This window comes from Megalops cyprinoides, chromosome 18 (genome assembly GCF_013368585.1).
Source record: "Megalops cyprinoides isolate fMegCyp1 chromosome 18, fMegCyp1.pri, whole genome shotgun sequence".
Taxonomy (NCBI): domain Eukaryota; kingdom Metazoa; phylum Chordata; class Actinopteri; order Elopiformes; family Megalopidae; genus Megalops; species Megalops cyprinoides.
This window is the reverse complement of record NC_050600.1, coordinates 14,142,021-14,158,440: the sequence shown is the minus strand read 5'-3', so window position 1 is coordinate 14,158,440 and position 16,420 is coordinate 14,142,021. Positions and strand designations below refer to the sequence as shown.

The following is a 16,420-nucleotide window of genomic DNA, read 5'->3' as shown; positions in this document are numbered from 1 at the left end:
AGTATGGTGTGGAAAGGGCACCAGCAATAAGGAACATGTCACATGCCACAGAATGAAAATGCAGTTGTATACTGAGGGTAGTATGGTTAAGTATTTTAGTATTGGCTGTATGAAGAGGATTTGACATATTTATTATGCAATACCTATTTTAGTGAATATGTCAAAAATATATTGATCTAATGAAATATTGCCACTTTAATATTCACTCAATACATGATATAAGAGTATTTTGAGTTATAAAATGTAGAGTGAATACTGTGAACAGCTAACCGAAAAGGACAATGGTCAATGTAATTCTATTGTTTTTCAGTGTGTATTGAAAAGTATGTGCCTTATATTTTTGAATTATATATTTTGCCGTGTGCCTTATTTGTTTTTACTGACGTGAACAGTGCTGAAAGACACACGGTTTGCACACTACAGAGCCAATGCTACTGAATGTTCAGTTGACAAAAAGGCAGCATGTAGCAAAGCTGTTGGTGAGATTTGAAGTCCACAGGAAGCTGTAACTTCATCCAAAGCCTTTAGCTCTGGACTACTCCTCCCATCAGTTTATCACTGTGAATCGCTTTCCATCAAATGCTTATTTGTAAAGAAGAAAAAATAAATACTGTGAAAACTTTAGGTCCAAGTATTGTATATAAATGAGCAATTTCCCTAGAAGATGTCAGGTTATTTTTAATAAGCATGTTCTCTTTTGTTTAGTGGGTTTCCTATTTTCCATTCTCTGGAAATACAGTGGAAGTAAAATGTTTAACCGGTCTCACCACTTTGGACTAGCCAGAATAACAATTTACTTTCAGTTCTGTTCTCTTCCCCCTTCTCTCTTTGGGATAACATAATCTCATAACCTTGCCTGGCTGAGTCCCTTGTTATGGCCGGCTTGTCGGACCGCAGCAAAAAAAGGGAGGCAGACAACAGAACTGACTTTCAAACAAAGAGTAAATTTATTAAAGTTACAAAAAGAGAATGAAAGAAAAGAATGTGTCTAGGGGAATGAATGGGTGCGTGTACATAGGTGCAGGAGTGGAGTAGACAGGTGCGTGTGTGAGGAGAGGGCATGCAAAATGTGACGAGCTGTCCAGAAAGACGCCCGCGCCAGGTGTGACTAATAAGCAATCAACAGTTCCCACCGTGGCCTGCAACCTCTGTGTGGCCATCACAGAAACTACAGGGGAAGCAGGGGGTCCTAACGCCCTGCAGTGGACAACTGCACACACATGAGTTGAAATAATCAAACCCAGTTAATATACTGTAACAGTAATTTTGTGCTCTGTATGTCTGTCTGTTTGTCTGTTTGAGATGGTAGTGTGACAACAATACCATTAAAATACAATGTGTACGTGTATATACACTTTACTGTTCATTCATGCTTATAGAAATGTGACATACACGCTTTTTATTATTTATAATGAATAAAGTGATAATGGAACCCACATGTTGATAAACTTGTGATTTAATAGAATGAGGTGTGGAGTCTGAGACAATTATGCCATCTTTGATGTGTGGTAACCAAAGCATTCCCAGAGAAACTCACAGACCACAAACTCCAGATATATAGTATAGTATCCAGTATAAACTCCACAGTTTAAAGATGATTATGAATACATCTGTGTTTAACAGTGAGACTAATGGTGGGGCAGTACAAAAAAGCATGAATCAAGGAAGGCAGCACTGAAATCATTGGGATAGATATTGAAGTTGCTGGGACACCAGTGCTACAGCAAGTTATAGCTTTCCACAAAGAATAGCTTTCCAAGAATAGCTTTCCACCTTGACTCAGAGTTTTAGGTTCTGTTTGGTGAAAATAAATACACATGAAGACCTATTTGACATTTGGTCCCTGCATTGTACCAAACATTGCACTCCCATTTTCTGTAGAAAAATAGTGCTTCTCTTCTGTATAATTTTTCAACTTTTTCAACCCATTGGACAAATTGTCTCTCATGGTTCATTTTGTTTGGATCTGTCTCTAATTCTTGTACAGACCTGTAAGTTATCACTTCTAGCTTATAGCTTTACCTTGCCTCCACTGGCCTGTCTTAAACAGAGCGGAAAGATAAGTGAAGTTCATCTGAAATGGGCAAGGTTTTCATTACGTAATCATGCATGTATTATTGCGTGGTCTGTGCTAAAGGAAATATTTGCCTAAAATCAATTAAACAATTTTGAGAATAATCAAATGTTGGGGCAACTCATACATGTAGTGATATTATCAGGTAGTTGGTTTGGGCAGTAGGTAGCAAAAAGAACCTGGAGTGACTTGTTCTAAGCTACATCTCAGCTATAAGCGGAGACAGCACTTTCAGCATGGCTGTAAGTGCCAAAAGTTTTCATTAAGACTAACAAAATCTATGCTATTAGTTTCAGGTTTGTTTTTTGGAGATGTAACTGCAGACGTCTTGACACCTTCTCAAGCTGTTTGCCTCTGTCGGCAAAATTGCAGGGTAAATAGAAAATTATTCCACAAATGTTTGTTAATGTTCATAGCTAAGAACATACCTAAAGGATGTGCCAGGTGTGCACTTGGCCCTAGTCTACTTTCAGGACTGTAACCGGTAGGACTAGGATTTAATAGGCACACAGCAGGTCTTCAGTAACAAGCAACTTTATTGAGAAACACGGAAATGCACAGGTCACAATATCAAATATATATATATATATGTTTTTTCAACCAAAATTGTTTAAATTCTTTACACAAACATAAATCTCTGTCCATATGTTCTAATGTAATTAAGATCAAAACTGTAGCCCATGAGACTGCAATATTAATGTGTATGACTGGCTTACTGATACAGCAAGAGATGTAATTACTTTAGTAGCACATTGATAGTGTGTTTACTCATCTTAATAAGTGCTGTGTTCAATGTCTAAGCAATTTCTTTAAGATACGGCTTTTTCCACTTTACTGAAGCGCCACACTACCTGCACAACACAAAATGCTTTGGGCTGGTCCCTGATTCTGGCCCTGGGAGGCTATTGTCATGCTGCTTTACACTGCTCTATATATAACCATAGTAACATTAATTCTTTTGAGACCACGATTAGTCAAACGCAGGGTACAATGAACCTCTGACTCTACAGTCCTCCAGGATCAGGGCGGAGGGACAGTTCCAGCTGGGGCATGTCCTAAGCTGTAATCAGGTGGCATTTAAAGACACACACAAACAGCCACTGCCATGCCCCCTCAAGGCCAGGCAGCCCTGCTGGGCTTGGATACTGTGGTGGACACGCTGGATGCTGGTCTGGCTCTGTGGAGGCTGGAGGCACTGCACAGTCTGGAGCTCTTAGCTGAGGAACACAGGAATGGAGACATGTCACATTGCATATGCATATGTATGTGGTTACAGAGTCACACAGAGGAGATTGTAAGGTGGTCCTGCTAAAGTCTGTGCTGAACACTACCTGAATGGACGTTTGAGAGCAGTGAACTATGGACAGGGTTCACTCTGTTGGATATGAGTACCAACCTGTTGAGCTCCTGCTGGTAGGGGACCTCTCTAATTTGGAGGGGGGTGCTGCTCCAAGATATCTGGCCTGCCGTTGGTAGTCTGCCAGCTGCTCTGCCCTCCTCATGCCAGTTGTGGGCTTCGCCATCTCCAGCCTCTTCAGGAAGGCCTGGGAGGAATCGTCCATAAGGTTTGAAGAAATTCAGCATCAGTATTTTAAAATTACGCAACTTGTACCATGAACCATGAACAGACTAATACGAATCCAAGGTCTCCTGGGCTGAAATTTGGATTCACTCAGATTTGTCACTGATTTATGTTATGAGAGTGCTAAATGACTGAGGCTCTGCATGACCTACTTATATCCACTTGATGGCTGAAAGCCATGACCTTGCTCCCCCTCAGTAACCCTTCCCCACAACAGCAGCTGTCAAATTTGCCATGTCTGATATACATCAAAAGGAAAATACCATTTAGCAATCTTTTTTTTGCTCAGAAAAAAACACTATTTATTCTTCTAATATCTGAATTCAAAAATTATTTTGTATAATTCTTCACGTTAAGAACAATTTGTATAACACCACTTTTTTGCTATCTAAATGGCTAGTCACTGTTCACAAATATTGAACAAAGTCTTCCTGTTGCCTAAAACAACTTAAGACTGAATGTTATCTTTGGCACTTGTGAATCTGTTCAAATTAGATTGACAAATAGTGTCCTTAATTGCAACCTGCAAATTTGCACAGAGACTTGCTTGACCGAGTTTCCACAAATAACTACACTACCTGAGAAACAGGTAGTTAAGCAAGTACTTTTGCACATGTGCAAAAGTACTTGCTTAATTTTGGACAGCTATTGGGAAAATTAGTATTTCTTTTGTTTCATTATCTGAATTAAAACTAAAAACTGCACAATGTTAAAGATAATGTTCACTGCATATTTGTTTGTATTTATGGAAAGCACAACTCCTATTGAGCTGTGCATAAACAGGAGGAATCCATGAGACTTCACAAATGATGGTGCAGGGCTACCACCTACTGGTCACAGTCCTGTCAGCACTGGCTTGCATTTGTTCTCACATCCTGATATTGCTGTATTTGCATCTAATACATTTTTACATTAATACATCAAGGGACAAAGATACAAATTTTAATCCCACACAAAGCAATGCCCTATGGGTTAAGCAGGTACTCACCATTTTAAGAGTTTTGTAATAATTAAATAATTATAGCATCACCGTCAAACTGAGCTGGATATCTAAGAATAAGGCCTTCCCGTTAATCAGATACACGTTACTCTAATGGCAAAGCGAAAGGAGCCTCCAGCAGAAGCTGTGGGCCTCACCATGTTCTCCCTCTCGATCCTCTGCTGCTCGCGCTGCCGGTTGAGCGCGCTGTGGTAGAGGCGTACGGGCGGGCTGCTGGGCTTCCTCAAGGCGGCGCTTTTGGGCCGGGGCGTCCGGCGGGACAGCTCCCGCAGCAGCCGCTGGTTCTCCCGGTCGATGCGCACCACCTCGTCGTTGCTGAATGAGTAGTTCTTCCGGAACCTCCGCGTGGGGCTCTCGAGCACCAGTTCCCTCTCCAGCTTCTTCTCCAGCTTCATGAAAGCTTCGCGGACCAGCGGGGAAGGTGGAATTTGTCAGTGTGCAATTTATACAGACTGCACTGTATTTATGCAATTTTAGCTTTACATATACTACTGAAAATACTCAATGTCAAAGCATGTAGAATTTTTCAAATACAAAGGTTTCACATCCTCTCTAGAATTTAAAATTTGTACGTTAATATTACACCATTACAATGTTGTCAGTCTACCTGAACTTCAAAGCCTAAAATTTATAGCATTCAGTTCCAAGAATCAATTTAGGCATACACTACAAGAAACAAAGGTGTGCAATTTCAGTCCAGAAGGCTCAACAAGTATGCATTTAATTTTTTTTTAGCAAAACTGGGGTTTGGATTGAGATTGAACTCTCCTGTTCCATGTGTAAATATGTGGCTAGTTGAAAGGCAAGTATAAACCTGACAGACAATCTCACCTAGCTCTGAATTAGGCCGCATGTTTAATGAAATTGATGGGAAACTCCTGGATTACCCCTCTTTTTTAATAAAATATGCCCAGCTGACATGGTGCAGTATAACTTCCAGGTTGAAAACAAAACATGATGGTTTTGTAAAACCATGAGAAAGCACGGTAATTAGCAAGGTAATTAGAACATAATAAAAAGTACCACAGTGAAGCTGACTATAATCTATGGCATAATTTACAGATTACTGGCCCTGCCCATCAACCACCATGTATCATCATAGGATAGAGAGCTCATGCATGTCAGCTGGCTCATCTCTCCTCACCTTCAGAAACTGATTCCACATCATGGGCATGTCCAACACACAGGCCCCCTCTGACATTATGCTGTCTAACAATCACACTCTCCCGCTCTCCATCCTTCCCCAGGGCTAGCTCGAAGGACTGTATGGGGCTGATGTCGGGGGTGGACAGCGGGGTCACGTCTGTCACCGTGTCCTCCGACTCCTCCTCCGGGACCCTCGGCCTCTCCCGTCTGGCGAGCGCGCCCAGCTTGGCTCGGTGCGGAGGGGAGGAACCGGGCTGTGAGCCGGCGGGGGTCCTCTGGGGAGAAAAATCAGAGGCTGAGCTCTCCTCGCTGCTGTAGGAAGTCTCTGACTTGGACGAGGAGGGCGGGCTGTACTTCCCACTCTTGAACTTCCCGCTGGATTTCCTGGGAAGGCCGTGATGCACCACTTTACACCTGGGAGGCCTCTGAACCAGATCTTCCTCGCTGTCCTCCTCGCTCTGTCTGTAGCCGTCTTCGTCCTCGCCATCGTCCTTCCCCTTCTCCTCATCTGATAAGCCCGTGGGGATTTTGGTCGTGATTTGGAAGTGGCTGCTGGGATTGCCGTCTGACCTTCTGCTGTCTGCTTCGGATTGCTCCTCAAAGCTGAGCAATGAAGAAGAGCTGGAAGGTCGGCTACGGTCATCATTCAGAGAACCATTACCCTTTTTTTCTTTGATGAACGGAATGTCCCCAAACTCTGTAACTTCATCTTCCACTTGCTTTGATGTATTATTGTTTGCACCATTGATACGTCTAGAGTTATCTCCTCTGTCGTTTCCATGTTCATCACAATCACTATCAAAGAAAGAATGATCCACTTCTCCTTCAAGTTCCTTAGGGCTGTACATGACGGAAAGTCTGGCTCTTCCTTAGACCTCCAGAAAGCTATCAAGGAAATAGACTGTTAGTTTATTTTACAATGACAATGCTTCTTTTTGCTGAAAGGCTGTGTCTTAAAAAAAACCTCTCTTTATTTCTGTCTGCGTTGCGGTGCCGGCATTAATGATACGCCTACACAGTAATCACTGCTAACCAGATTTTCTCTGAAGATGGCTAATAACTGGAATAAAATCTCAACTTGTCATTTAACTAGTTATTCTAACTAACGTTAGCTAACATGATTCATCTCTAGCTCACCACCTAACTAGCTAATGTTAGCTCAGAGAAAGCTCCTGACCGGAAAACATGAAAACGCAAATGGCTTGAAGCCTTTCTGTAAATTGCTGCGTTACCAAGCACAGCGCGCATGTGAATCTGAGTAGCTAGGGGCATCATAACTAACCATATCATGCAAGCATACTGGCTAGCTTGTAAACTAGTCTGACATTAGATAATGTTAAATCCAACCTTCTGTCCCTTACTGTTACAATGAACTAACGAGCCATCTCTGTTTGCCAACATAACTAAGTGCCAAGGAAGCCATCAAGTGAACAGTAAATCTGGTTCTTAATCTATTCCAAAGTATGATGACGTTACATTTTCTCTTAACCAACTAGCAGTCGACGCCACGGGCTGGAGTACCTGACTGGTCGTTGTTGTCGGTTAATATAGTACCGTTATAATAGCAACTGTGGCTACCGAGGTTACTTTTGTTGCGTGACGATGGTTTGGCCATACTGATGCGATTGACCAGCTAGTACCAAAACTCCATAAACCCATCTTGTATTGCTTCGTACATGGCTCAAAAGCAACAATTGTCTCAATTGATTAATATTTAATATTGGTGAATCTTACCAGGCGGGTAGGCGTTCCAGTGAACACAAGGTAGCTGACGTTGGTTAACTCGATCGTCAGCTACTGTAGTTAGTTTGGTAGCTAGCTAACTAGCTGTCTATTACGGCTTCAGCCTCATTAGCTTGCTAGCTACTGAGCTCAGTTGCTTGTTATGTATAGACTATTATATAACGTTATCTGCTTAGTAAAACAAAAACGGCATCATAAACAAAAATATTTATTTAAAAAGTGAGAGAAGTAACTGGTTAAGATTGTAAAGTACAACAGTCTTCTATAACGTTAGCTTCGCTGGCTAGCTACATATAAAAAGACGGAAAATACTACTGTAACCAAGGAACGTCACTTCCTGACACCCACACGCTTAGGTATAATTTGAAGACTTTTGAGACGTTCCAGCAGATGGGGTTATAACCAAAAGAACTGTAGCATCTTAAAACCTGTACTACTGCCATTACTATGTAATGTGACTACTACTAATAATAATGACGGGGATATCAAGTAATCTCTGTATTTCGCATGAATTTTCATAATTTATGTTTTATAGCCACATTTTATGCACTTAATTTGTGTTTTAGCATTTCTTTATTTTGTTATTTTATTAAAGGATATAACATATACAGTATTTCTTCTTTTTTATTCTATTGCAACTATGTCATGCACCACTCTTGGGGGCCTTTGTTGAAAAAGTGTTTGGATATTATAATAATGCTGAAAGTCATTTTAATGGAACTAATATTTTTATATCCTCCTGCTGTCACCTTAAATTTATTCATCGTCCGCTGGCTGGCTGACAACCACCCTGGTATTCGATTGAATTCAAGGACACATGGTGTCCTCTTAAAGCTTATACATCTCTTTGTCTATACATAGCATTTACACGTCCATGTTAAAAGTATTTTCATCTACATTTAACACTTATACTCCAAATACAGTATTTTCGGACAAAACATTTGCATTCAGGAATGGATTTGGAGTGTTTGGATTTATAAGCGCTTGGATTTATTTGAGAATACATTATCTATACCCTTTGCAAGTGAAAGACACGTACAGAATATGTGATTTCAGCGATGTGTTTTGAAAACACGTTACATGTGGACAAAGTCCAAACCAAACATTTACGGAAACAACAGGTTTCCCTCTGTAATAGGCTACTAATTATCATAAAAACCGTTGCAAAGATATACATTCCTCTTAAATGTACACGATAGGTATGTGACCAAAGTACAAGAACTGTGTTTTGTGAGGTATTTGAAACTTAAACATTGTTGGAAGTTCATATAGCCTCAAACCACGATAAGATAGCTTGCTGGCTGCAGAGTAATTCAAACTTAAAAGCACAAATTCAGCACAGATAAGGTAAATCTATAAGTTACATACACGCCTCTGTTGACTCACTGTCATTGCAACAATTCCCAATGTGTAGATCATCAACGCTGTGTGCTGCTACTTCTTTCTAGGCTGACTTGTTACATTGGTCGCGATGGACTGGAACCCTAGGTTTGGAATGTGTGGTTCATCTTCACCCCGATTGGACAACACTTTTCACGTGCGCAGAGATTTGTTTCCTCAGTCTCTGCTTGTCTACAGAGAAATGAAATAGAAAACGTGAGGTTGGAGTAACATGTACACAGCGGTGTTTGAGAAAAGGAGATGCGTGGGCAAGAATCGTTCTTCAAGTGATCGTACCCATGCATGACACGGCGGGGGTGAATGGCATGCTGAAAGATTCAATGAAATGAAGAAAACAAGATCGCTAGCTGGCATCCCGTTATTGCTTAACGTTAGCCACTGTAGGTTTATTTTGGAAGACTAGCCAGCTGGTTTTAGGTAGCTTGGTATATACCTAAGTCGGCTAGTTCTACTGCAGTTTATGAGTTAACGTTAGCTACACATGATGTGATATTGCAGTGCAAATCCCAGTAACGCTGCATTGCTGGCGAGCTTACCGATACCTAGAACGATGAAATTATGTTTTCTTGGTCGTAATTTGTACTACAGGTCGTTATCGATGTATTCTTATCTAGCTTGTAAATCAGCTATTGGGCTAGCCAGCTAGTAAGAGATTGCATTGTTGCAAGTGAAGATCAGTCAAGCGCAAGAGTGGTGGAGTCTGTTTTACTGGCTTTGAGGAAATGTCAGTCTCAGCAGCATGTATGTTGATGGCAGCAGGACTCCGAGCAGCACCGCCAATACCCCCATGTCTAGCGCCGCGTCTCACCCCTCTTCCTCTCGGTTCTTGCACGCTGTCACCATCGTTATCGTTGCTGCTGTACTCTTCCAAATTGGGAATGGGCAGCTTACCCTTACGTGTTTTTTTCTGAAGATTTTTATTTACGTTTCATTCGCGTTGCTTTGTTTTTCGTTGGGAAGCGTTGGGCTCCTCGTGAAGAAGAGTCCCCCTAAAAGTAGTAGGTTTGACATTTTGAGGAGGTCATCGCACTTGCTGGATTTACTTAATAAACTCATGGTAAGTACGCTGGCCAGCTCTTAACTATTCTCTTGAGTATGATCATGTTTACGAATAGTGGTCTTTCAGGTTGGAACATATCTTTTATCTTATTTTCCATTTGCATTTAATTTAGAATAGTATACTGCATTATTGATGTATTGATTGATCTTATTAATGTTAAATGTCAACGTTAAAATACATTTACTCGTTAAATTGAGCTGGCAGATCTAGCCAATTAAGTGATATTGCTGTAAATAGTGCCCGTTTCATTTGAGATACGATGTTGTAGTAGATCCAAGGAGTAATCAAGAATGTAGCCTGCTATTGACTTATATGTCTTGACTGTACTATTGTGATTTTAGTTTTTATGTGTTCATTTTCTTTGTCTGTGGCAGTCCTTTCTGAGTGTTCAGTTACTATGCATTGGACAGATTGAATCTGCTAAGTGTGTTCAGATTCAAGTCCATGTTTTTCAAACATCGATGTTTTTCAAACATGGCTTATACACAGCATCGCCCTTGTGCCTCGGGCGTCTGAATAAAGTCAGTAGTTTCTGTCATCTGCACGTCACAGAATGTGGAGCATTGCTTTATGTACTTGAGAAAGGTCTGGTGTTTCCTCTGCTGTGTCTCCATCTGCCTCCTCGAGGAAAATAAATGGTTGAGAGAACCACGCTGCCTGTTGCATTGCATTTTGAAGGAAATAAGTGCTGAAAATAATAATACTTCTCCTCTGAGATTGTTCGTTTGTTTGTGCGCACACACATAAACAGACATCTATGTTAAATAATAGAAAATACTGGAGTTTCAGTATGAAAATGGAAAATGTCACCCACATTTGGCCCTTCCAGCTACGGTGACATTGCAGCTGGACACACGGCAGCATTCATCGCACGTGCAGCATAAAATGGCAGTAAAAGCATAGCTTTGCATTGGGCATTATTTGATACACTCCAAGGTATCACAGGCATCCGTTTAAGTGTGGAATTACTTTGTTCTAGCTTTGCATTAGGTCAGTTTCGATTTCTTTTTTGGTCCTCTGTTTTAATGATGCAGTCTGTTTGATTTGTGTGATCTGTTTCAAAACACAGCTGAAGGGATCCATAAATCTCAGCGGCTGTGAAAGCCTCCGGACTATATCAATTGCAGGTTGCTTTTCCTGTGCACAGTTTTAGAAGAGCTCATCCTTTTATTGCATTACCATGATGACTGGTACCTGGAATGCATGGTCATGCGTAGTGTTAAGATGACATTGGAGGCATTTGCATTATTTTATATGCCGCCTGGTCCCCCTGGAGGCTAAAACATGAGCGCTGAAAATCTGACATGTTCCCACTCCCAGTGGTGAGTGCAGCGACCAGATGATGCTGTTCCTGTCATTTCTCATTCCCATTAGTAACCGTGCAGTGCACAGTGTTGTAAAAATGTATCATCAGCTGCATGAAATGAGTGTGGGTGTTGACGTCAAAATCCATGCATCTGGGTGGTTTGAACTGAATATTGGCAAGTGACGTAATTAAGGAATATCCAATGCTGTCTGTGGGAGGCCACTTTCGTGCAGGTTTCACATGCTTTGCCAAGAACAAGATGGAAAACTCTCACTGGGTGCTCTAGCTTCCAATCAATATTAGGGCTTCACTCAAGTTTTTCCACTCAGAGCTGAATGAAGGGTCATCATGATGGGTGGGCTGTTAAACAGGCAGCTCATCTCTGTAGAGAATATTATCACATATCCTCCATGGGAGGTGCTGTTTGTGTTTTGTCAAGCTGGGCTGGAAGCCTTGGCTTGATTCACTCTGTTTCAGTGATGTCTGAATTGTATTCTGAACTGCAGGGCTGCTTTCAGGTGCCGCTTTCCGAGTCTGCGCAAATGAGAAGAGTTGTGGTGTCTCACAATGTGGACAAGGCCCTCAAAGAAGGTGAGTGTTCCTGAACAGGGATCTCCCATTTACTTCCTCTGACTTTTTTTTGGTGGTTTTTACAGCTTACCAAGGTAGCATAGTTTGCCCATTTTAAAAATATGTAATCTTTGATAAAGGTCTTCAACACATTTGTAATGTTGATGGCATTCGCCTCCTGAAATTAATAAAGGCCTGAGGTTTCAATGTCATGTATAAACAACCATGACACTGAAACCAATGCCAAAATCAAGCCTTGCTTTAAAACATAATCTCATTTGTTAACAAGCAAATGAGTGTGCATCCCGTACACCCTATTATGGTGGAACCGTTTTGTTTGTAATGGATGCAGACTGTGAGTCAATGGCACTTTTCGTCATTAGGTGCTTTTGATATGTCGCTGAAGACGTAAACGAAGGAGCTTGTCCTACTGAGCTAACTGTGGGAGGCTGCTGTTATTTTTTGTAGGCCTTCCTGTGAGCACAGAAAAAAAGGGGGGGGGGGGGGATTTTATCACAGCATGTGCCTCTCTGCAGTCACTCAAGCATCACACAATATTAGAAGACAAATGAAATATCTATCCCCCGTGGGCCTGCTGCGCTTACCTGAATGCCCTCGTCTGCTCTCAAGCAGTGGTCATGGCACAGAATTGCAGAAGTACAAAATCTCAGTATGAATTTCCCTTTCTCAGGGATGAGCTGAATGCCTGTTGGAACTGGGCTGTTGATCCTCTAGGGTTTTTACCCAGAGAGTGTGGTGTTTGTTTGTTTGCTCTGCTAAGTGCTTGCTGTTGAGTGAGTGGCAGGGGAGCACATGACACTCATGAAGGACCTGTTTATTGGTTGTCACCCAGAATATGTCAACTCCGATTATGAAATAACAAACTAATGAATCAAAATTCGTCCAGGGTTGTATTCATGACTGAAATTTAAATAAAATGCATTTGGGCTAAGAAGTATCAATCTTGTCCATTTATGAATGGGTGATTTGGCAGTTTTCAAGCTGTCTGTTGTGCCTCATATGTTTTTTTTAACAATCATGTTGAAGTTGCAGAGATCTTTACATGAATGACATGATGAATGTCATGAATGATCGTTCTGTTTGTTGGGTTTCCAAATTTGTTTCATTTTTCTGTTGTCCGGTGGAGGTAATGAATTGTTCTCATTTTCAGTTCATTACAGTCAATGTGGAATTTGTCATGTGTTGAATTAGCAGCAGAGCTACACTGGAATGGAGTTTTTTTATTGATTCCTGATTGCTTTGTTTTATACCTCACCTTCCATTTGGTGTTTAGATGTGATGGTGTCAATCTTAATCAGGGGGAAAAAGCATTTTTCTCCTGTCAGAATGCAGGCAGTTCTACCACCCATTGATTCCATTCCAGTCCATTTAATTCTTTCATTGTGTCTCTTCCCTCATTTGCTGCACCCTAGAACCCCTGTGTTGAGGAAATTATCTTTTCCATGTCACGCCTAGCATACAACTCTGCACTGGAGTCAGAAAAATATATGAGCAAACAATCTTGTATCAGATCTTTGTGTGCACTCAGTAGGTGGTTGTTGGAGGGATGACAACTGGATTAAATCTCATATCTTAACCAGGTTTGATAGTGTAATAATCCCTGTCACCGGCTTCTGGAAACACTCTATGTCCGTGTCCTACCTGATTGGGTTACAGAGTTTACAGTTGCCACAGGAATAGGGAAAAAAGTGTTTGTTCCAGTTTGACAGTGGTATGAATCTTAGAGGAGAGGTGTTTGCAGATGACAGGATGACAAGCATGTGTCTGAGACCTGAGAAAACCACCCAGTCTGCTCATCACTAAAGACAGAGCAGCGTATGGAGACACCGTGGGTATGGAGCCTGGGGCTGTCTGTCACAGAGTTGTTATATATGTGTAAGAGGGACATGTTTACAGACACTGCATTTTTATGTGGCACTCAGACCAAAGATTAGACAACAATGCAAGACTGTGTCCCCCATGAGGCTGTTTTTTTTTTCTCTTCATGTGCTGAGTGGGAGTAATCAGATTACACCACAGCAAAATGGCCGCCTATGTAGAGCGCGGTGTCTGCTGTCTAATGATGGAGTCTTTTTCTTCTATTCTCAACACTCTCCTCCAGTTTTCAGCATGGCAGATCTAAGCCCTTAAAACAGCCTTTAATTAGTGTGGAAGCTTTCTGAAAATTTTCCCCTATAAGGAGATAGGCCTGTAGTGTGTGGTGCAGTGCAATTAAGGAGTTATGGAAATTGTGCTTTCCAGCTAATTACAATTTCTGTTGAGCCAGACATATTGAAATCAACTTAGTCCCTCTTTTAGCACTGGTGGTCCTTTGATACTATCAAAGTGACTTTCTTTACTCTGGGGATAATGGAAATAAATAGGATGAGATATAAAGATATTCCAGCATAATTAAAACAGTTTTGACATGCCCCAGATACCACAGATGTCTCTCCTAAAAACCTAATTTCAGCAGAGGTCTCTGATCTTAAATTTTGGGGTGATCAGGAGGCGGCTAGTTGTGACACAAGTCTTGTCAAACCACTTGGATATGTGCTTTAGAGCGAGGGTGAATTACCATGTTAGTCTATATTTCATCTTTTATGAAAAAACGTTCTCATAGTGAAAGACACATCTCTGTTGCCTTGGAAGGGAGAACACTGTCTGTTGTATTTACATCCAGCATCTATCAAAAGAGCTGATACTCTGCTGTGGAAAGCAGACCTCAGCCCAGTTGTAAAATAGAGGTGGTCCTGAACTGTCTCTGCTATGGTGTGCTAGGCATTTTGCAGGTAAGGTATTTCTGCATGTCTGCTGAAATTTAGCTTGTCTGGTGAAGATTTTCACTTAAACATTTTTTTCTGCAAGTACATAATTCTGTTCATTATGTACTTTATTTATAAAAGAACCTTACAATTTACAGCTAATGTTTCCATTTTTATTTAATGGGGATGGAGTTGATGACTAAGTTGGTGGACTGGGGGGTGCTAAAAATGGCCATTCATTACATCACCATTAAGTGTGTTGAGCTTTGTGTGTCTTGGAGAAGAGACAGTTACAAGACTCCATTTATGAACTAGCATATGCACACAAATCCTCTCTAAAACTAGATGTTTGCTCTGCTGTTTACTGCTTTTAATAGCTGAACTGATTATTTAACTGTTTTGAGCCTTGTCTTTATTCTCAGTTTACAAGCAACATTGGGTTCTTTATCAGCACAGGACAGAGATGGGCGTCTGTGTCACTAAGTGCATCTCCTCAGGCTGAATTGCACTAAGCAGCTGCTTAGCTTCTCAGACTAAGGAACTTTGTAAACTATTTCTGGTTCATCTTGGTCTCCATTTATTCAATTTCAGGCAATCCCTACACAATTAACCAAACTTAGACAAACTGGTCCTATCTGTTACTATAAAAACCTACCGCTTCCTTTATGCATGAGCTCCTTCAACCCCAACCCCTTCTTTTCCTTGTTTATGATGCACACATGGGAGGTCGACAACCTTGGCCCATGGTCGGACTCCAAACCACCACCATAACCACATCAAATGCAATCTTCATACTTTTATTGTATGAAAATTCATATCTACTGAAATAACACAAATTAAGCAAAATGTAGCTTTTTGATGGAATACAGTAATTCAAGTTCCCTAAATTATTAGGATGTAGTCAGAACTGAGGATGCATTCCACTATTCTCCCATTTCACAGTACCACCTTGAGCAAAGGGTCCTTCAAATGGATTCTCCCTTCCATCTGTACAAATGGGTAATAGAACACATACGGTTTAAAAGGTTAAGCTTTCTAACCAGATAATTCTGTCTATAAAGTTATAATAATATTTCTCACAAATTTTAAAGACAATTATTGAACTTTCTGAAAACGTTATACTACCATAGTTTCCTCTTCTTAGTTGACATAGTGATATCCAATGTGTCTGTCTGAGTCCACTGGCTCGTGTAGAAAGCAGATCTTGGCATGAGTAACCTTCAGGCAGAATAGGCTGACTAGCTCTCAGAGCCTACAACAGCAGGGGAGTCAAAGATCAGATAATAATGAGAACCTATGAGTGTCATTACCATCTGCTAAAGCAGGAATACATGTTAACAGTATTTTCACCTTTTCAAGGGAAGACTCAGTGCAGACCTCATGCTACCGGTTACCCACTGGTCGAGGACCCACTGCCACAGGCTGTCAGAAACAGAGGCACTAAGTACATTGTATATTAGAGAAGATGCCTTGTTTTCCACTGTCTTAAGAACTGCACCCCACTATGAATATGAAAACAAGTATGTGAAAGGCAAGCCCCCTGCTTGTGCGATAGAGAGCATTAATGAGCCATGCAGTTGCAGTGTGTTGGAGGTGTTCACATGATGATCTTGGAAACAAAGGCTAACTGTTCTAGGAAGTAGTGAACAGAAAACTTCACTACTTATTCCAGGCTGTGTCCCCACCCAGGTGTTGGCTGAAGCTCTAGGTAAAGAAAAGTCAGTGGGAGATATGGGAAATCAATGCACATGCAGAGCTGGAAAAAGTTACAAA

The 16,420-nt window shown here is 41.1% G+C and overlaps 2 protein-coding genes across 3 annotated transcripts in view; one reads left to right on the top strand and one right to left on the bottom strand.

Annotated features, from left to right (window-relative positions):
- Nucleotides 1-2,761: 2,761 nt before the first annotated feature.
- On the bottom strand, nucleotides 2,762-7,769 carry cfap97 (cilia and flagella associated protein 97). Its single transcript, XM_036551595.1, has 5 exons — nucleotides 7,537-7,769; nucleotides 5,801-6,687; nucleotides 4,794-5,056; nucleotides 3,471-3,618; nucleotides 2,762-3,291 (listed from the first exon to the last, which is right to left on the bottom strand). Exons 2-5 carry the CDS (start codon nucleotides 6,648-6,650, stop codon nucleotides 3,188-3,190), a joined length of 1,365 nt encoding a protein of 454 aa, XP_036407488.1. The 5' UTR covers nucleotides 6,651-6,687; nucleotides 7,537-7,769; the 3' UTR covers nucleotides 2,762-3,187.
- Nucleotides 7,770-9,371: 1,602 nt separating this feature from the next.
- Nucleotides 9,372-16,420, top strand: part of snx25 (sorting nexin 25) — a 41,134-nt gene continuing 34,085 nt past the window's right edge. Inside the window, exons 1-2 of one of the 2 annotated variants that reach the window (XM_036551506.1) lie at nucleotides 9,372-10,003; nucleotides 11,831-11,903. In XM_036551506.1, the coding sequence (XP_036407399.1) occupies nucleotides 9,686-10,003; nucleotides 11,831-11,903 (391 nt within the window). In that variant the 5' untranslated portion in view covers nucleotides 9,372-9,685. Of the gene's footprint in view, nucleotides 10,004-11,818; nucleotides 11,904-16,420 lie in introns of both variants that reach the window. The other variant, XM_036551505.1, reaches the window with a different exon arrangement.

Coding starts and splice junctions, on each gene's coding strand:
- cfap97 (XM_036551595.1), bottom strand. CDS start 6,650: ATGTACAGCCCTAAGGAACTTGAAGGAGAAGTGGATCATTCTTTCTTT. Junction 5,057..5,800: donor TGTGGAATCAGTTTCTGAAG/GTGAGGAGAGAT, acceptor TGGTCCGCGAAG/CTTTCATGAAGCTGGAGAAG. Junction 3,619..4,793: donor GGATCGAGAGGGAGAACATG/GTGAGGCCCACA, acceptor GATTCCTCCCAG/GCCTTCCTGAAGAGGCTGGA.